At 46.6% G+C, this 16,908-nt stretch overlaps 1 protein-coding gene across 3 annotated transcripts in view; it reads left to right on the forward strand.

Moving 5' to 3' along the window:
* Window positions 1-1,514: 1,514 nt before the first annotated feature.
* LRCH2 (leucine rich repeats and calponin homology domain containing 2) overlaps window positions 1,515-16,908 on the forward strand; it is an 89,262-nt gene continuing 73,868 nt past the window's right edge. Inside the window, exon 1 of one of the 3 annotated variants that reach the window (XM_038417596.2) lies at window positions 1,515-1,806. In XM_038417596.2, coding sequence (XP_038273524.1) covers window positions 1,566-1,806 — 241 coding nt within the window. In that variant the 5' untranslated portion in view covers window positions 1,515-1,565. The remainder of the gene's footprint in view (window positions 1,807-16,908) is intronic. The other 2 variants (XM_043492918.1, XM_038417594.2) reach the window with 2 other exon arrangements.

Here is a 16,908-nt window from a genome sequence, read left to right on the forward strand (position 1 = left end):
TGGCTCTGGCTTTTATACAGTGTAAAATTTTTATCCTACAATTTGGGTATTGCTCAGTCAGTCTCATGAACTTGCCTCCACCCTCACAAGTAGCAAGGAACATGCTTACACACTGATAAGGGAAACTCTTGAGCTTCTGGCTTGGTGTGTTTTTCATCTTGATCGTCCTCTTGCAGTTTGCACCTCGGCGGAGACTGGCAAGGGCGCTACACAGCGCGCTAAGCGGGCGAGCTGCGGGGGGCCGGAGTTACGCCACAGGCAGGGCGCGCATCGGGGCGGGGGGGGCCCCGTCAGTCGGGATCCGGGGAAGCGGCGAAGAGTCCCGTGGCCCCTGACAGGCGAGCAGCCCCACTGGAGCGGCGCCCGTGAGGAGGCAGGTGCGTCTCCAGCGGCTCGCCGCGCTGCATCCCGCGGGGGGGCGGGGCCCGCGGCACCGGGGGGGCGGGGACTCGGTCCCGCTGCACGGGGGGGAGGGGCGGGGACTCGGCCCCGCTGCACGGGGGGGAGGGGCGGGGACTCGGCCCCGCTGCACTGGGGGGGAGGGGCAGGGACTCGGCCCCGCTGCACGGGGGGAGGGGCGGGGGCTCGGCCCCGCTGCACGGGGCGAGGGCTCGGCCCCGCTGCACTGGGGGGGGAGGGGCGGGGACTCGGCGCCGCTGCACGGGGGGGAGGGGCGGGGGCTCGGTCCCGCTACACTGGGGGGGGAGGGGCGGGGACTCGGCCAAGCTGCACGGGGGGAGGGGCGGGGGCTCGGCCCCGCTGCACGGGGGGGAGGGGCGGGGACTCGGTCCCGCTACACTGGGGGGGAGGGGCGGGGGCTCGGTCCCGCTGCACGGGGGGAGGGGCGGGGGCTCGGTCCCGCTACACTGGGGGGGAGGGGCGGGGACTCGGCCCCGCTGCACGGGGGGGAGGGGCGAGGGCTCAGCCCCGCTGCACGGGGGGGGAGGGGCGAGGGCTCGGTCCCGCTGCACTGGGGGGGAGGGGCGAGGGCTCGGCCCCGCTGCACTGGGGGGGAGGGGCGGGGGCTCGGCCCCGCTGCACTGGGGGGGAGGGGCGGGGGCTCGGCCCCGCTGCACGGGGGGGAGGGGCGAGGGCTCGGCCCCGCTGCACTGGGGGGGAGGGGCGAGGGCTCGGCCCCGCTGCACTGGGGGGGAGGGGCGGGGACTCGATCCCGCTGCATGGGGGGGAGGGGCGAGGGCTCGGTCCCGCTGCACGGGGGGGAGGGGCGAGGGCTCGGCCCCGCTGCACTGGGGGGGAGGGGCGGGGGCTCGGCCCCGCTGCACTGGGGGGGAGGGGCAGGGACTCGGCCCCGCTGCACGGGGGGGAGGCGACAGACTGACCGGCGGCCACAGAGCGGCGACAACGGGCCCCACCGCTGCGTGGGGGGGTCCTGTTCACCCCCCCGGGTCCATCCAGCGGCGGCGGGGGCGGGGCCCGGGCCCGGCGGCCCCCACAGGCCCCGGCCGGCAGGGCGCTGAGGGGACAGGCGGGCCCCGCCCCCGGGCCGGTGGCGCCTGCGCGCCGCGCCGCTGTTTGTTGTGGGCCGGCCTGTCTCCGGCGCTGACATGGCGGCCGGGCAGGGAGGCGGCGGGCTCGGGCTCGGGCTCGGGCTCCCCGCTCACCTCACCCTGTCCTGCCCCGCCGGGCCGGCCTGGGGCGCGGCCCCGCTACCCCAGCCCCACACGGGGCGCAGCCTGGACCGGGCCCTGGAGGAGGCGGCGGGCTCCGGCATCGTCTGCCTCAGCGGCAGGAAGCTCCGCGACTTCCCCGGCGGCGGCTACGACCTGAGCGACACCACGCAAGCAGGTGCCGGGCCGGGCGGGGCGCCCTGGGGAGATGCCCGGAGGGGGGGTTGGGCTGGGGGGGCACGGGAAGGGTATGCCCGTGGGGGGGGAGGGGGAAGAGGAGGGGCGTTGGGTGTGCAGGGGGGCACGGGAAGGGTATGCCGGTGGGGGGGGAGGGGGAAGAGGAGGGGGGTTGGGTGTGCAGGGGGGGCACGGGAAGGGTATGCCCGTGGGGGGGGGGGAGGGGGAAGAGGAGGGGGGTTGGGTGTGCAGGGGGGGCACGGGAAGGGTATGCCCGTGGGGGGGGGGAGGGGGGAAGAGGAGGGGGGTTGGGTGTGCAGGGGGGGCACGGGAAGGGTATGCCCGTGGGGGGGGGAGGGGGAAGAGGAGGGGGGTTGGGTGTGCAGGGGGGGCACGGGAAGGGTATGCCCGTGGGGGGGGGAGGGGGAAGAGGAGGGGGGTTGGGTGTGCAGGGGGGGGCACGGGAAGGGTATGCCCGTGGGGGGGGAGGGGGGAAGAGGAGGGGGGTTGGGTGTGCAGGGGGGGGCACGGGAAGGGTATGCCCGTGGGGGGGGGAGGGGGAAGAGGAGGGGGGTTGGGTGTGCAGGGGGGGCACGGGAAGGGTATGCCCGTGGGGGGGGAGGGGGGAAGAGGAGGGGGGTTGGTGTGCAGGGGGGGCACGGGAAGGGTATGCCCGTGGGGGGGGAGGGGGAAGAGGAGGGGGGTTGGGTGTGCAGGGGGGGCACGGGAAGGGTATGCCCGTGGGGGGGGGAGGGGGAAGAGGAGGGGGGTTGGGTGTGCAGGGGGGGCACGGGAAGGGTATGCCCGTGGGGGGGGGGAGGGGGAAGAGGAGGGGGGGTGGGTGTGCAGGGGGGGCACGGGAAGGGTATGCCCGTGGGGGGGGGAGGGGGAAGAGGAGGGGGTTGGGTGTGCAGGGGGGGCACGGGAAGGGTATGCCCGTGGGGGGGGGGAGGGGGAAGAGGAGGGGGGTTGGGTGTTCAGGGGGGGCACGGGAAGGGTATGCCCGTGGGGGGGGGAGGGGGAAGAGGAGGGGGGTTGGGTGTGCAGGGGGGGCACGGGAAGGGTATGCCCGTGGGGGGGGGAGGGGAAGAGGAGGGGCGTTGGGTGTGCAGGGGGGCACGGGAAGGGTATGCCCGTGGGGGGGGAGGGGGAAGAGGAGGGGGGTTGGGTGTGCAGGGGGGGCACGGGAAGGGTATGCCCGTGGGGGGGGGAGGGGAAGAGGAGGGGCGTTGGGTGTGCAGGGGGGCACGGGAAGGGTATGCCCGTGGGGGGGGAGGGGGAAGAGGAGGGGGGTTGGGTGTGCAGGGGGGAGATGAGCTGGGAGGTGGGACGTAGGTTGGGATTGCGCTCTGGGCAGGGCACAGGCAGTTGCTTATTTTGGTGTCTCAATCAGCTCTGAGTGTTGTGGCTCATTTATCCCGTTTTCGGGGCTCTGGCCCCATCAGGGTGTCACGTCCCTCATGATGCAGCATTGTTGCTTGGGATTTTCTAATACGCCTCTTTCCCCTTACGAATAAGGGGTAAGAAGGGGGCATGGTGTGCACACATCGCAGCCTGCCTGTAACTACAAACACAGTGTGCGGATCAGGACTGAACATATTCACCATGTTACTAAATACAGAGGTGGAAAACTAGACCACTGAATTTATCTGATTCTCTACAAATGTGAGGTAAATTGGAGGTATTTTCTTCTGTATAGTCTCTAGAAAACCTGGTTTATATTTTTAAGCTATAGGGGTTGTATTGTGTATTTTTAAATTGCTAATTTTGAATTTATTTGCTACTGGACTGGTCACTGATCATGAGTAAGAGGGGAAAATGAAATATATTAACTGAGGTCTGATGTATTTTGTTCAAAAATAGTAAGGTTTTCAACATATATTAGTAGGAAACTGAAAGTGATATTTGTTTTTTCATGGGGTTGTGGGTAATTGGCTTATCATTTTGAAAGAGAGTCTGCCCATTGTAGTGCTTTCATCCATCTGTGACAATTCTGTGCTCCCATGGTTCATCAAATACTTATTCTTCATTAGTCTTCGTTGGGGACTGCATTTTGTGTGTTGGGTTATAGGTAATCTTGTTCAATAAGATCACACTTTTTTTTTTTTTTTTTTAATGATTTGTGAAGGCCTGATAAGAAACTGGGTATTTGGAGTATCTAGCAGTAGGTCTGTTAATGTTTTTTTTTCTCTGGCACATGTGGTATATTTGCATGTGCTATGCAGAATGTGGATAGGCAAGAGTGCTTTAATTATCTTAATGGATGCACAAGATTAATTTAAAAATGGGTTATGGAGTGATAGCTCTACATTTTTCTGTTTAAAAAAAAAAAGGGGGGGGTATAAAATGTTCTCGTCAACACTAAGCAGCTCTGTGTGAATATTCAACGATGAAAATATAAATGAGGAAATGGATATAATGAATCTTAATAAAAGGTTTCTTATGTCTTGCATTCTGTTAATCATGGGTCCATACATTTAAGGTTGTACATTGATCATAAGATACTACTGAAACTGTTTTGAATGTACGCAGTAATTACAATACAAAGTCAACACAATTTTGTGTAAATTAATAGCTATCTGACTCTTTTGTCAGACTGCCAGTCTGACCTGAGTGATTTTATTAGTGTGGTGCCTAGAGTCCCTAATCAGAATTGAGGCCTCATCATGTAAGATATTGTGCAAACACATACAAAGAGGTCCCTGCCACAAAGAGCTGTATGTGCTTTTATGTCATGAAGAAATTTGTTCAAATTTGTAATATTGGCAAATGGCACCTAGATTCTTCTGCTGTTTGTATACAGTGGAACTGGTTTAATGTAGGACCTACTAAAGAATAAATCCCCAAACCATATAGGTTGTACTTCTACTCCTATACAGATATTTCTAAGTTGTTTGTAAACAAGAACTTTGTAGTTTTGTTTTGATTTGGTTTGGTTTGTGGAGTTATCTAATCTGTTTGTTTTGACTGGTGCATGAATTTTTAGTATTCTGCGAGTGTGTCAAAAGTTATTACCGACAGATTTTCTCTAAAGAAGCATTGGATTCTTGGATCAGATTTGTTACACTATTCGTATTTATTTACAGGCACTTCTATGACACTTAACACTATTAATAAATTAGCTTCACATCACAACATACCTGTGAAGCAGGGAAGCATTGATCCCCGTCTTGTACGTATGTAATTTGAGGCAGAATGGTTCTGGTTAAGATTGCTCACTGTTTTGTTACCTCAGTTCTTAGTTTTTCATCCTGAGACATTCTTCCAGAAGTGCTGAGCACTCAGACATCCTGTCAAACTCAATGGTAGTTGCCTGTGCTCAACACTTAGAAAATCAGGCCCAAAGTGTTTCAAGATGGGCATGCAAAATAAATGCTGTTTTTGAAAATTTGGCTGTAAGTGACCGACTTGCACAACTTTTGTGGTGGAGCTGAAAACAGGACCCTAGAAATACTACTGTAGCTTCAGGGTTCTGTGCCTTAACCACAACAGCATCCTTCCTCCCTAGAGATTGCTTACTGAGTTGGAAGTACTTCTGGTTCACATTTCATAAAATGTCTATTGAATTAAGTGTAAATCAATTGTGACAAACAGTTGCTCATTTAAACTTGAACTGAACTGTCCTATCCAGAAAGGGGATGTGGGTGAGAGGATGGGTGTGGGAGTGTGTTTCCCAGTTTTACACTTCTCTTCCTCCAGTTTTTGTGTGGTCTCCTGCATATGCTGACATTTTAAATGCCTTACTAAGCCATGAGTTGCAAGTGTTGTAGCAAAGGCCTGTGGCATCTTATCGCATCTCATAATATGATGTGGCAAAACTTATTTTCTGCAATAATCTTGCAGCAACAGTAATCTGGCCCTTTAACTCTGATTATGCATTGTCAAATCCTTTAAACTAGAGAATGTATGTAAATTGGAGAATATCCAATAGGAAATGCTCTGAGACCAAACTAACTACAGTCTTGAGGCCCACATCCTCTCATTGTGTGGGCACTGTTAAGTGTAATGGGAATTAAGCATATAGATCTATTACATCACTGAAGTCTTGATTTGGCCAAGAAATGAGGTTTTTTAATCTATCATCACACTGACACACAGGCAGTGTGTCTTATGTTTTTTTACTTTTGTGATCTTAGTCATTTAAAAAAAATCATGTGAATTTAATGTTTGTAAAAGGTGCTATGTTGACAGCCCTCAAAACTAACATTCTGTATACACAGTACAGGAACCACATGGTAAGCAGATATGCAAGCATCCTGACATTGCCCCACCAAACGTCAGCCCTAATTTATTTTTTCTTCAAATATTAAAAATATACCTATAAGCACCTGTCCAGTGCTATGGATGCCCATCCTGTAGATCGAGGACTATCCACAAGTTTATTCACCTCAACTGCTACCCTCCTCCACAGCCTTAACAAAGAGAGAGGTAAATGATAGGCTTGGTAGTGTGTCTGATATGGAGGGTTGTCATAAGATATACTGGGGAGACTGAAACATCCTATCTTCTGATTCCTCGATATGTCTGCTGAGACTGTCAACAAGCATACCAATTTTGAAGGGTGTATCATTGTCTGGTGCTCCTTACATTATTTGACCCAGTTTATTTCACGTTTATCTGGCCCCTTTTAGATGGATCAATTGACATTCTCTCTCATAATACAGATAGGTTTACACCCAAAGAGAGTTGTTGTGGGGGTGTTAGTTTGATGATTTATGTCATAGTCATTTAACCAAATTGTACCTTCTTGAATGAAATAGAAGTGTAGTGTTTGGTTTTTTTGTTAGTTGTTTTTTTATGGTACTGACATTGATAAGAATGGTGGCAGGTAACTGACTGGCTGTCAGATACTAAGAACTCAAAGAATCTGTTATTTTAGAACCAGAAACTATTCTGTAATTTGTTGAATCTAGATTTTATCGTAGAAATTGAGTGAGGTGCATCCGAAGTAGAGAATATGTGATTGCAAACTGAAGAACATCCGTGTCTTCAGTAAGATCCTGCAGATCATAATACATGTAAATTAACTTTACAGAAGCTGAAGCATAAAATCTATACTAAAAACTTCTTTGGCAGTAACTTGCAAATAGGAATAAAGGAATTGCTATCCTGATTCAGACTCTAGAGATAGTCCAGTATCCTGTCTATCAGTGGCCATCAACAGCTGCTTCACAGGAAGGTGTAGAACCCTGCAAATGTGGGTTAATCTGGCACCCATATTAGATATTGCCTTGCTTTCTAATAGTTCGAAATTGTCTTAAGTCCTAAAGAATAAGGTTTAATATCTCTTCCAAATCTTTTGTTTATAATTATGACAACTCTGGATATTCTTGTTGTCCATATACATTTCCAGTCTCTCTTTGAATGTTGCTAAGTTCATGGCTTCAATGACTTCATCTGGCAGTGAGTTCCACAATCTTATTGCACATATGAAAGTGTTGCCTTTCCTTGGTTTTGAATTTTCCACACCTTTAATTGCATTGAAAGTGTGCCCCTTGTTCTTGTCCCTCTAGATAGAGAGAAGAGAAATGTTTACCTTCTGTAGCATTGATTATTTTATGTACTTTTATCATGTCCTTTATGTATTTTTTCTAAAGTAAAAATAATTGTTTCTAAAGTAAACAACCTCTATTTGTAGAAGAATTTGTCCATGTCTTTGATCATTCTTGTTATCTTTCTGCACTATCCTTCTTGAGACGAGCTGACCGGTACTGCTCAGAGTATTCCAAATGAAGCTGCAACCCTGATCTAATGTTTTCTGTATTATTCAGCTTTCTGTTGCTTATACAGCCTAACATCCTGCTAGCTGTTTTAACTGCAGCTGCATAATGAGCAGCAGTCTTCATTGAGCTGTCCACAATGATGCTTAGGTCTCTTTACTGAATGGATACAACCAATGTAGAACCCAGTGTGGTGTATAAGTAGTTTAAATTTTTGCCTACAGTGTGAATTAATTTGCCTTTATCAGCATTGAATTTAATTTGCCATCATGTTGCCCATACACCTAGCTTGTTTAGGTCTCTCCAAATTCTTTGCAATCCTTTCTGGTTCTGACTAAGCTAAATAACCCTGTCAAATACAAATTTTGCTACCTCATTACTCACTCCTATTTCAGATAATTAATATACACAATATCATAGAACCTAGGTGAGAACCTTGAGGCCCTTGCTGCTAATTTTTTGCCTTGATGAAAACTTACCATTCTGTTGTCTTTACTTTGCCTCTTTGATTCATGAGGACTTAGCTGCTTGTGAAGAACTTTGTCAAGTGCCTTTTGAAAGTGAGTAAATTGTCAACCGGTTCTTTTTATCCGCAAATTTATTGATGCGTTCAAAGAATTCAAAGAGATTAGTTAGTCTGTATTTGCAAAAAGAAAAGGAGGACTTGTGGACCTTAGAGACTAACAAATTTATTTGAGCATAAGCTTTCGTGAGCTACAGCTCACTTCATCGGATACAAAGAGATTAGTGGGATACTATTTCCCTTGGCAGAAGCTGTGCTGGTTAGACCATATCATGTCATGATCTTCCAGGTGTTTTAAGTTTATTTTTTCAGTTTGTTCCATATATAGCTGTAAGGCTTACTGGTCTGTAATTCCAAGGTTCACCTTTATCCTTTTTTAAAATATAGATACATCATCTGCTACTCTCCAGTCCTTTGAAACAGTAGCTGCCCTTAGTTAGAGGTTACATATTTTTCTTAGCCATTCAGCTACTTCATACTTTTGGATTCATGCTGGGCCTGGTGACTTGTTGCTTTTTAAGTGATCAGATTACTTCAGTATATCATTTTCTGGCACTGCAGTCTTTGACAGTACCTCACCTCTATTACAAGAAAATTACAGGTCTGGGGTAGGTATCTCCCCAACATCCTTTGAAGACTGATGCAAAGAAGTCATGTAGCTTCTCAGAATGTCCTTACCTTCCTTAATTGCTCCCATAATCCAGAGTGATCCAGCTGACCACCCACTATGATCCTGATCATTCCAAATCTTTTTTTTATTATTATTATTTATTATTTATTTATCTCTATTTGATGTAGAAAACTTGTTGGTTTTGGACAGTACCTGCCCTGCTGGAGTTTGTAATGGAACTTTGGGAGGAGAGGTCCACACTAGCAGATCCCATTCAGATTCAGATCTTTATTCAAACAAAGTCAGTGTTGATATCTCATCACCAGCCCAGTGCAGTTGCTTAAAACGAAGTTGCATACTGAAATAGCTGGAACCCAACACTCCATATACCTTTATTGATACAGCTTAGTGCACATGGACTTTTAGAAGGAGGAAAGACCATGTTCTGCTGCATATGCTTCACTCTCATTGAAGGCACACATCAGAGAAACAGGTGTAAATGATTGAAGAGAATTGGAGGATGAAACATGAATAACTGGCTCAGAAATACTGATGGGTGGGGGGGAATAATGGGAGTGGACATTGGAAGAAAAATAATTTTGAGTATTATAACACCTAAATACTTCTGCTACAAAGCCTGCCCTAATGCACTAACATGTTTAAACAGAAGTTTAGCGAAAAATTTAATAGGACCAATATTAGGTGAAGGTTCAAAGCAGGAAGAAATTTCAGTGAACACTATAATAAAATACTGTTAAGTGAAATGTTCTTGTCAGCGTTCTAATATTTAGCACAACAAAGTGTGTGCAGGCCTCCAAATCTCCTGGCTGTGGCAGTTTTACAATGACTGGATTACCCTCTCGAACCCAGACCGGTTCAGGAGAGATTTTCTCCCCAGTGCTTTGGGGAAAGTAGAACCTAAGGGATTGTCTACACACCATGCAGCTTTTAGCGACAAGGCTGTGTCAACACCACTTCCACCACCACGAGCAGCATAAGCTTTGTCGGCAGGAGAGCACTCCTGCCAACAAAGCCGTGTTCACACTGCCACTTGCGTTGGCAAAACTTTTCTTTCACAGGGGGGCTTGTTTAAGTACCCATGAAAGACAAATGTTTTGTCGACGACTTCGCAGTATAGACAAGCCCTACATGGTGCCTCTTGTCTGGCCCTGCCACGTGGCCTTGGTGGGGAGGGGGAAACTGCAGGAGGAACCAGGCAGAGATTTCAGCTGATGGAAGCAGCTGAAGTGGCAGCCAAAGCCAGGGACCTTTGGATATTCAGAGAAATTAGACGCCCAACTTCCACGGACCGTCATTAGGCATTGGGAACTTACTGCTCATCTGTGCCTTTGAAAATCTCATACTTAGTTCTTGACTATGTTAAGTGTTTTTACTTATGTGCCTACTGAAAAGTCTTATATAAATTTGATTAGTACTGTGTTAACTATGTGAGGCAAAGTCTCAACTTCATTTGTCATAACACTAAAATAGGTTACATTTTAATGGTTTTCTTAACTTGGGCAAAACTTAGGAAGGATGTAGAGCTCTCTTCTTTCTTGCCCCCCATCCCCAATATTATTCAATTATTAAGTGTTTGTTTAGTTTTAACCTTAAAATGATACTGTCAGAGCTCAAAACCTAACAAAAGCAATGTTGGATACTATACTGCCTCATTCTCTTCTTCCCCCTCCCCGCCATCTCCAAGTTGTTTTCTAATTTGTTTTTGGAGGTTTCCTTTGTCTTTCTCTCCTGCTGCATACCAGCACATATGACAGGGAAACATACATGCCTCTCAGTGGCTACTGGTGAATATATACAGGAGGAGAGTGTCCCTCCGTTGTGCATATCGCCACGGCCTGACTGAAGATAAACTTAAGAATTCCCCCTTTTTCCAGGTTTCAGAGTAGCAGCCGTGTTAGTCTGTATTTGCAAAAAGAAAAGGAGGGCTTGTGGCACCTTGGAGACTAACACATTTATTTGAGCATAAGCTTTCGTGAGCTACAGCTCACTTCATCGGATCCGACGAAGTGAGCTGTAGCTCACGAAAGCTTATGCTCAAATAAATGTGTTAGTCTCTAAGGTGCCACAAGCCCTCCTTTCCCCTTTCTCCAATTCATTTTAGTTTTTTCTTTCCACTTCCCTCACTGCAGGCAGGCGTTCTGGGGGGGAGGTACCTTACTGTCCCCTTTCTCTGCTCTGCCTCTGGGTCCATGCAGAAGTTGTATAGTGCGGGAGGAAAGAGACCTATTCTCCTGGTCACCCTTCTTTCTTCCCTTGCTCATTCGCAGGCGTTCGGGAGAGATGTCAGTTTTCTCTGATTCCTGTAGGGCGTACAGAAACTCCATGACAATCTTATTTTAAATGATGAGATTTGTGAATTAAAGATTTCCCTCCCGCCGCCGCAAACAAAGATAAATATTAGCATCCAGATAAAAGCTGACATTTCAGCAGCTTCACTTCTTCCAAAATATTAGTTAAACACATACTTACAGGGCCCGGGGGAAGTATTTGCAACTTCTCTTTCCATAGAGGAAGCTTAGGAGTAACATCGATATGGTGATTGAGATAAGGAACTGAAACTGATCAGTAACACAAGTGAAGATGGCTCTACGTGAACTGCTGTCGTGCAAATTGAATAGAAAAACTATTTTTCTTTCATAATCTTTAAATTTAATTAATCAGGAGTGTTATTCTTATAGTAGTACGTGGAATGAAGAAAAAGTTAAGATAATGTAATTTTGGTTGACTCTGGCTGGACTTCTACTCCTTTGTCGCTTAGGCACTTGTAAAACTGTCTCCTGTGTTTTTTAATTGGATGGATTAAACTGATTAAGGTGTCATGAAAAATTTTTCTGTAAGTTTGAAAGTTTTTTTTCTTTGGGAGCTATTTTGTGTAGGCTAACAAGCAGAAATACTATGGGTAACTACAGTAGATTGCATTAAAATGACAAATTGGAGTTTAATGTGCTTTTAGTTCATTCTAAATACCTCTTTATATTCATATCTGAATCAGTGCTGATGGACAGACGTTTCTTTTAAAAACAAAGCAAAAACCCTTTATATGAAGTGCTTATGCGCAGCCCTACAACAACCATCTACTTCATGAACACAAAAAAGAAAAGGAGTACTTGTGGCACCTTACACACTTTGCTTCTCTACAAAAGAAAAAAGACACTAAACTCTCGAAACTACTACATGCCACAAGGGGCCACAACAGTGGTTCCTTTAACCCACCCAGCAATATTGTTAATCTGTCCAACTATACTCTTAGCCCAGCAGAAGAATCTGTCCTATCTCGGGGCCTCTCCTTTTGCCCCTCCACCCCCACGAACATGATACAGTTCTGTGGTGACCTAGAATCCTATTTTCGATGTGTCTGAGTCAAGGAATGTTTCCAACACACCTCTAACCAACATATTAACCCACAGGGACCTTCCTACCAACACTACAAAAAGAAGGATTCTGGGTGGACTCCTCCTGAAGGTCGAAATAACAGACTGGACTTCTACATAGAGTGCTTCCGCTGACGTGCACAGGCTGAAATTGTGGAAAAACAGCATCCCTTGCCCCATAACCTCAGCCGTGCAGAACACAATGCCATCCATAGCCTCAGAAACAAGTCTGACATCATAATCAAAAAGGCTGACAAAGGAGGTGCTGTTGTCATGAATAGGTTGGAATATGAACAAGAGGCTACTAGGCAGCTCTCCAATGCCACTGTCTACAAGCCATTACCCTCTGATCCCATTGAAGGTTACCAAAAGAAACTACAGCATTTGCTCAAGAAACTCCCTGAAAAAGCACAAGAACAAATCCGCGCACACACACCCCTGGAACTCCGACCTGGGGTATTCTATCTGCTACCCAAGATCCATAAACCTGGAAATCCTGGAAGCCCCATCATCTCAGGCATTGGCACCCTGACAGCAGGATTGTCTGGCTATGTAGACTCCCTCCTCAGGCCCTACGCTACCAGCACTCCCAGCTATCTTCGAGACACAACTGACTTCCTGAGGAAACTACAATTCATTGGTGATCTTCCTAAAAACACCATCCTGGCCACTATGGATGTAGAAGCCCTCTACACCCACATTCCACACAAAGATGGACTACAAGCCGTCAGGAACGGTATCCCCGATACTGTCACGGCTAACCTGGTGGCTGAACTTTGACTTTGTCCTCACCCATAACTATTTCACATTTGGGGACAATGTATACCTTCAAATCAGCGGCACTGCGATGGGTACCCGCATGGCCTCACAGTATGCCAACGTTTTTATGGCTGACTTAGAACAACGCTTCCTCAGCTCTCATCCCCTAATGCCCCTACTCTACTTGCGCTACATTGATGACAAAAAGAAAAGGAGTACTTGTGGCACCTTAGAGACTAACAAATTGATTTGAGCATAAGCTTTCGTGAGCTACAGCTCACTTCATCGGATGCATTTGGTGGAAAATACAGTGGGGAGATATATATATACACACACACACACACACACAGAGAACATGAAACAATGGGTTTTATCATCACTCTCCTTACATGATGAAACAATGGGTTTTATCATATACACTGTAAGGAGAGGTTTCAGAGTAGCAGCCGTCTTAGTCTGTATTCGCAAAAAGAAAAGGAGTACTTGTGGCACCTTAGAGACTAACAAATTGATTTGAGCATAAGCTTTCATGAGCTACAGCTCACTTCATCGGATGCATTTGGTGGAAAAAACAGAGGAGAGATTTATATACTGTGTGTGTGTGTGTGTGTGTGTGTGTGTGTGTGTGTATATAAAGCTCTCCCCTGTTTTTTCCACCAAATGCATCCGATGAAGTGAGCTGTAGCTCACGAAAGCTTATGCTCAAATCAATTTGTTAGTCTCTAAGGTGCCAGAAGTCCTCCTTTTCTTTTTTGCAAATACAGACTAACACGGCTGCTACTCTGAAACCTACATTGATGACATCTTCATCATCTGGACCCATGGAAAGAAGCCCTGGAGGAATTCCACCATGATTTCAACAATTTCCATCCCACCATCAACCTCAGCCTGGACCAGTCCACACAAGAGATCCACTTCCTGGACACTATGGTGCTAATAAGCGATGGTCACATAAACACCACCCTATATCGGAAACCTACTGACCGCTATTCCTACCTACATGCCTCTAGCTTTCATCCAGATCACACCACACAATCCATTGTCTACAGCCAAGCTCTACGATATAACCGCATTTGCTCCAACCCCTCAGACAGAGACAAACACCTACAAGATCTCTATCATGCATTCTTACAACTACAATACCCACCTGCTGAAGTGAAGAAATAGATTGACAGAGCCAGAAGGGTATCCAGAAGTCGCCTACTACAGGACAGGCCCAACAAAGAAAATAACAGAACGCCACTAGCCATCACCTTCAGCCCCCACCTAAAACCTCTCCAACGCATCAAGGATCTACAACCTATCCTGAAGGACGACCCATCACTCACAGATCTTGGGAGACAGGCCAGTCCTTGCTTACAGACAGCCCCCCAACTTGAAGCAAATACTCACCAGCAACCACACAACAGAACCACTAACCCAGGAACCTATCCTTGCAACAAAGCCCGTTGCCAACTCTGTCCACATATCTATTCAGGGGATACCATCATAGGGCCTAATCACATCAGCCACACTATCAGAGGCTCGTTCACCTGCGCATCTACCAATGTGATATATGCCATCATGTGCCAGCAATGCGTGTCTGCCATGTACATTGGTCAAACTGGACAGTCTCTACGTAAAAGAATAAATACAAATCAGCCATCGAGAATTATAACATTTAAAAACCAGTTGGAGAACACTTCAATCTTTCTGGTCACTCGATTACAGACCTAAGAGTGGCAATACTTCAACAAAAAACTTCAAAAACAGACTCCAGTGAGAGACTGCTGAATTGGAATTAATTTTCAAACTGGATACAATTTAACTTTAGGCTTGAATAGAGACTGGGAGTGGATGAGTCATTACATAACAATTAACTTAGGCTTGAATAGAGACTGGGAATGGATGAGTCATTACACAAAGTACAACTATTTCCCCATGGTATTTCTCCCCCCCACCCCACCCCCCACTGTTCCTCTGATATTCTTGTTAACTGCTGGAATTAGCCTACCTACTTGTCACCATGGAAGGTTTTCCTCCTTTTTCCCCCCCCTGCTGTTGGTGATGGCTTATCTTAAGTGATCACTCTCCTTACAGTGTGTATGATAAACCCATTGTTTCATGTTCTCTGTGTGTGTGTATATAAATCTCTCCTCTGCTTTTTCCACCAAATGCATCCGATGAAGTGAGCTGTAGCTCACGAAAGCTTATGCTCTAATAAATTTGTTAGTCTCTAAGGTGCCACAAGTCCTCCTTTTCTTTTTGCGAATACAGACTAACACGGCTGCTACTCTGAAACCTATTTCCCCACTGTTCCTCAGATGTTCTTGTTAACTGCTGGTAATGGCCCACCTTGATTATCGCCACAAAAGGTTTTCCTCCTCCCCCCTCCTCCTCCGCTGCTGGTGATGGCTTATCTTAAGTGATCACTCTCCTTACAGTGTGTATGATAAAACCCATTGTTTCATTTCTAAGGTGCCACATGTACTCCTTTTCTTTTTTGCGAATACAGACTAACATGGCTGCAACTCTGAAGCCTGTTCTTATGAACACAGTATTCTCATTTTACAACTTCTTCCTATTTGTGGACAGTAGCATGGAATTTCTCAGTCCTGCTCTCCTAGCTACTCTTATAGAGAATGAATATAATAGATTCTCAGAAGCTTTAGAAACTAAAAATCTAAGATTTTTTTTTCTTCCCAAGCATGTTTGTTTCTGTTCCAGGTCATTTTATTCCATTTTAAAATAAATATTGAACTAACATAAACTGAATACTGAAAGAGGGTAGAGAAAGCAAACCGTACTTCAGTTACATTCAGTTCCATTTCATAAAAGTTGTGTACCCTTAGATAAAAAGCATTTCAAATACTCCCAAATAGAACACTTAAGAGAAGACAAATCACAGTATTATTAAAAAGAAAAGGAGTACTTGTGGCACCTTAGAGACTAACAAATTTATTAGAGCATAAGCTTTCGTGAGCTAATAAATTTGTTAGTCTCTAAGGTGCCACAAGTACTCCTTTTCTTTTTGCGAATACAGACTAACACGGCTGCTACTCTGACACAGTATTATTGCTTCTGAACTCTGATCCCGAAGATTGTGTACTGGCAAACGAAGCTCCCCCTTCAGCAGATATGTACCTGCACTGAGTGACCAATAGGTGTTGTCTTGCATCAGTTTTTTCTCATAGAATATCAAAATTGAGACCAAAGCATCTTAGACTTTTCCGTAGTGCCCATCACTAGAGGTATCTAAGCAGTGGGATACAGAAAAACACATCCAAGTACAATGGAAAACAGCTTTGCAGTGACTGTATTCTGTGTAGTTGGGCTCAGACAAAAGGATCAATGCAGTGTCATTCTCAATAATATGTTACTTATGAAAAATATTTATATAGTTGTTTAGAGGCAGAGGATAATGAAAAACAAGTTTTTAAATCTTGAAGGGATCCTTCCCTCCGCACCATCCCTTTGGGAGTGAGTCTGGTATGCTAGTATGGATTTCCGAGTTAAGGAAAAACGTATTCTGAAATTTCAGTCTGTTCGGGTGTTCTCTGAAGAAATGTCATAGTCTACTTTTTGAGCTTTCTGTGGTTTACTTGTCTTTTTGTATTTTAATTCAACCAACTTTCATAGCTGACTCTCAATTTGGGCAGATACTGTACTTTACTTTATAAAATACACCCAAGGATGGTTTAACAGATGTATTAGCCTTTTTCCTAGCTAGTAATTCAGAACGCTCATTGTCCTGGCTGCTGTACAAACATATACAGAGATTTGATTCCTTCCCCCATGATTTTACAGTCTGGCCTGACTATTGAAGATCTGCCAAATGTAAGCACTATGGATTTCAGAAAGATATGTTTTCATTTTAGTTATTTTATAAAAGCAGTGAGCATCTTGGAGTCCAGCATAACACGTGCTCATCAGATCTAAGCTTCAGATCACTGAAGCCTACTGATCAAACAAGTTTTTCAGGCTATGCATCATAAAAAGATAGTTGAAAATTTTGGATTTTCATCTGTACTGTACCAAATCTTCTTAAAGTACGGGCAGTCCCAGATGACTCTGTGGTTCTGAGTGTGCTTAAAATCATATTAGCATGATTCATGTTAAT

This window comes from Dermochelys coriacea, chromosome 9 (genome assembly GCF_009764565.3).
Source record: "Dermochelys coriacea isolate rDerCor1 chromosome 9, rDerCor1.pri.v4, whole genome shotgun sequence".
In the NCBI taxonomy this organism is placed as follows: Eukaryota; Metazoa; Chordata; order Testudines; family Dermochelyidae; genus Dermochelys; species Dermochelys coriacea.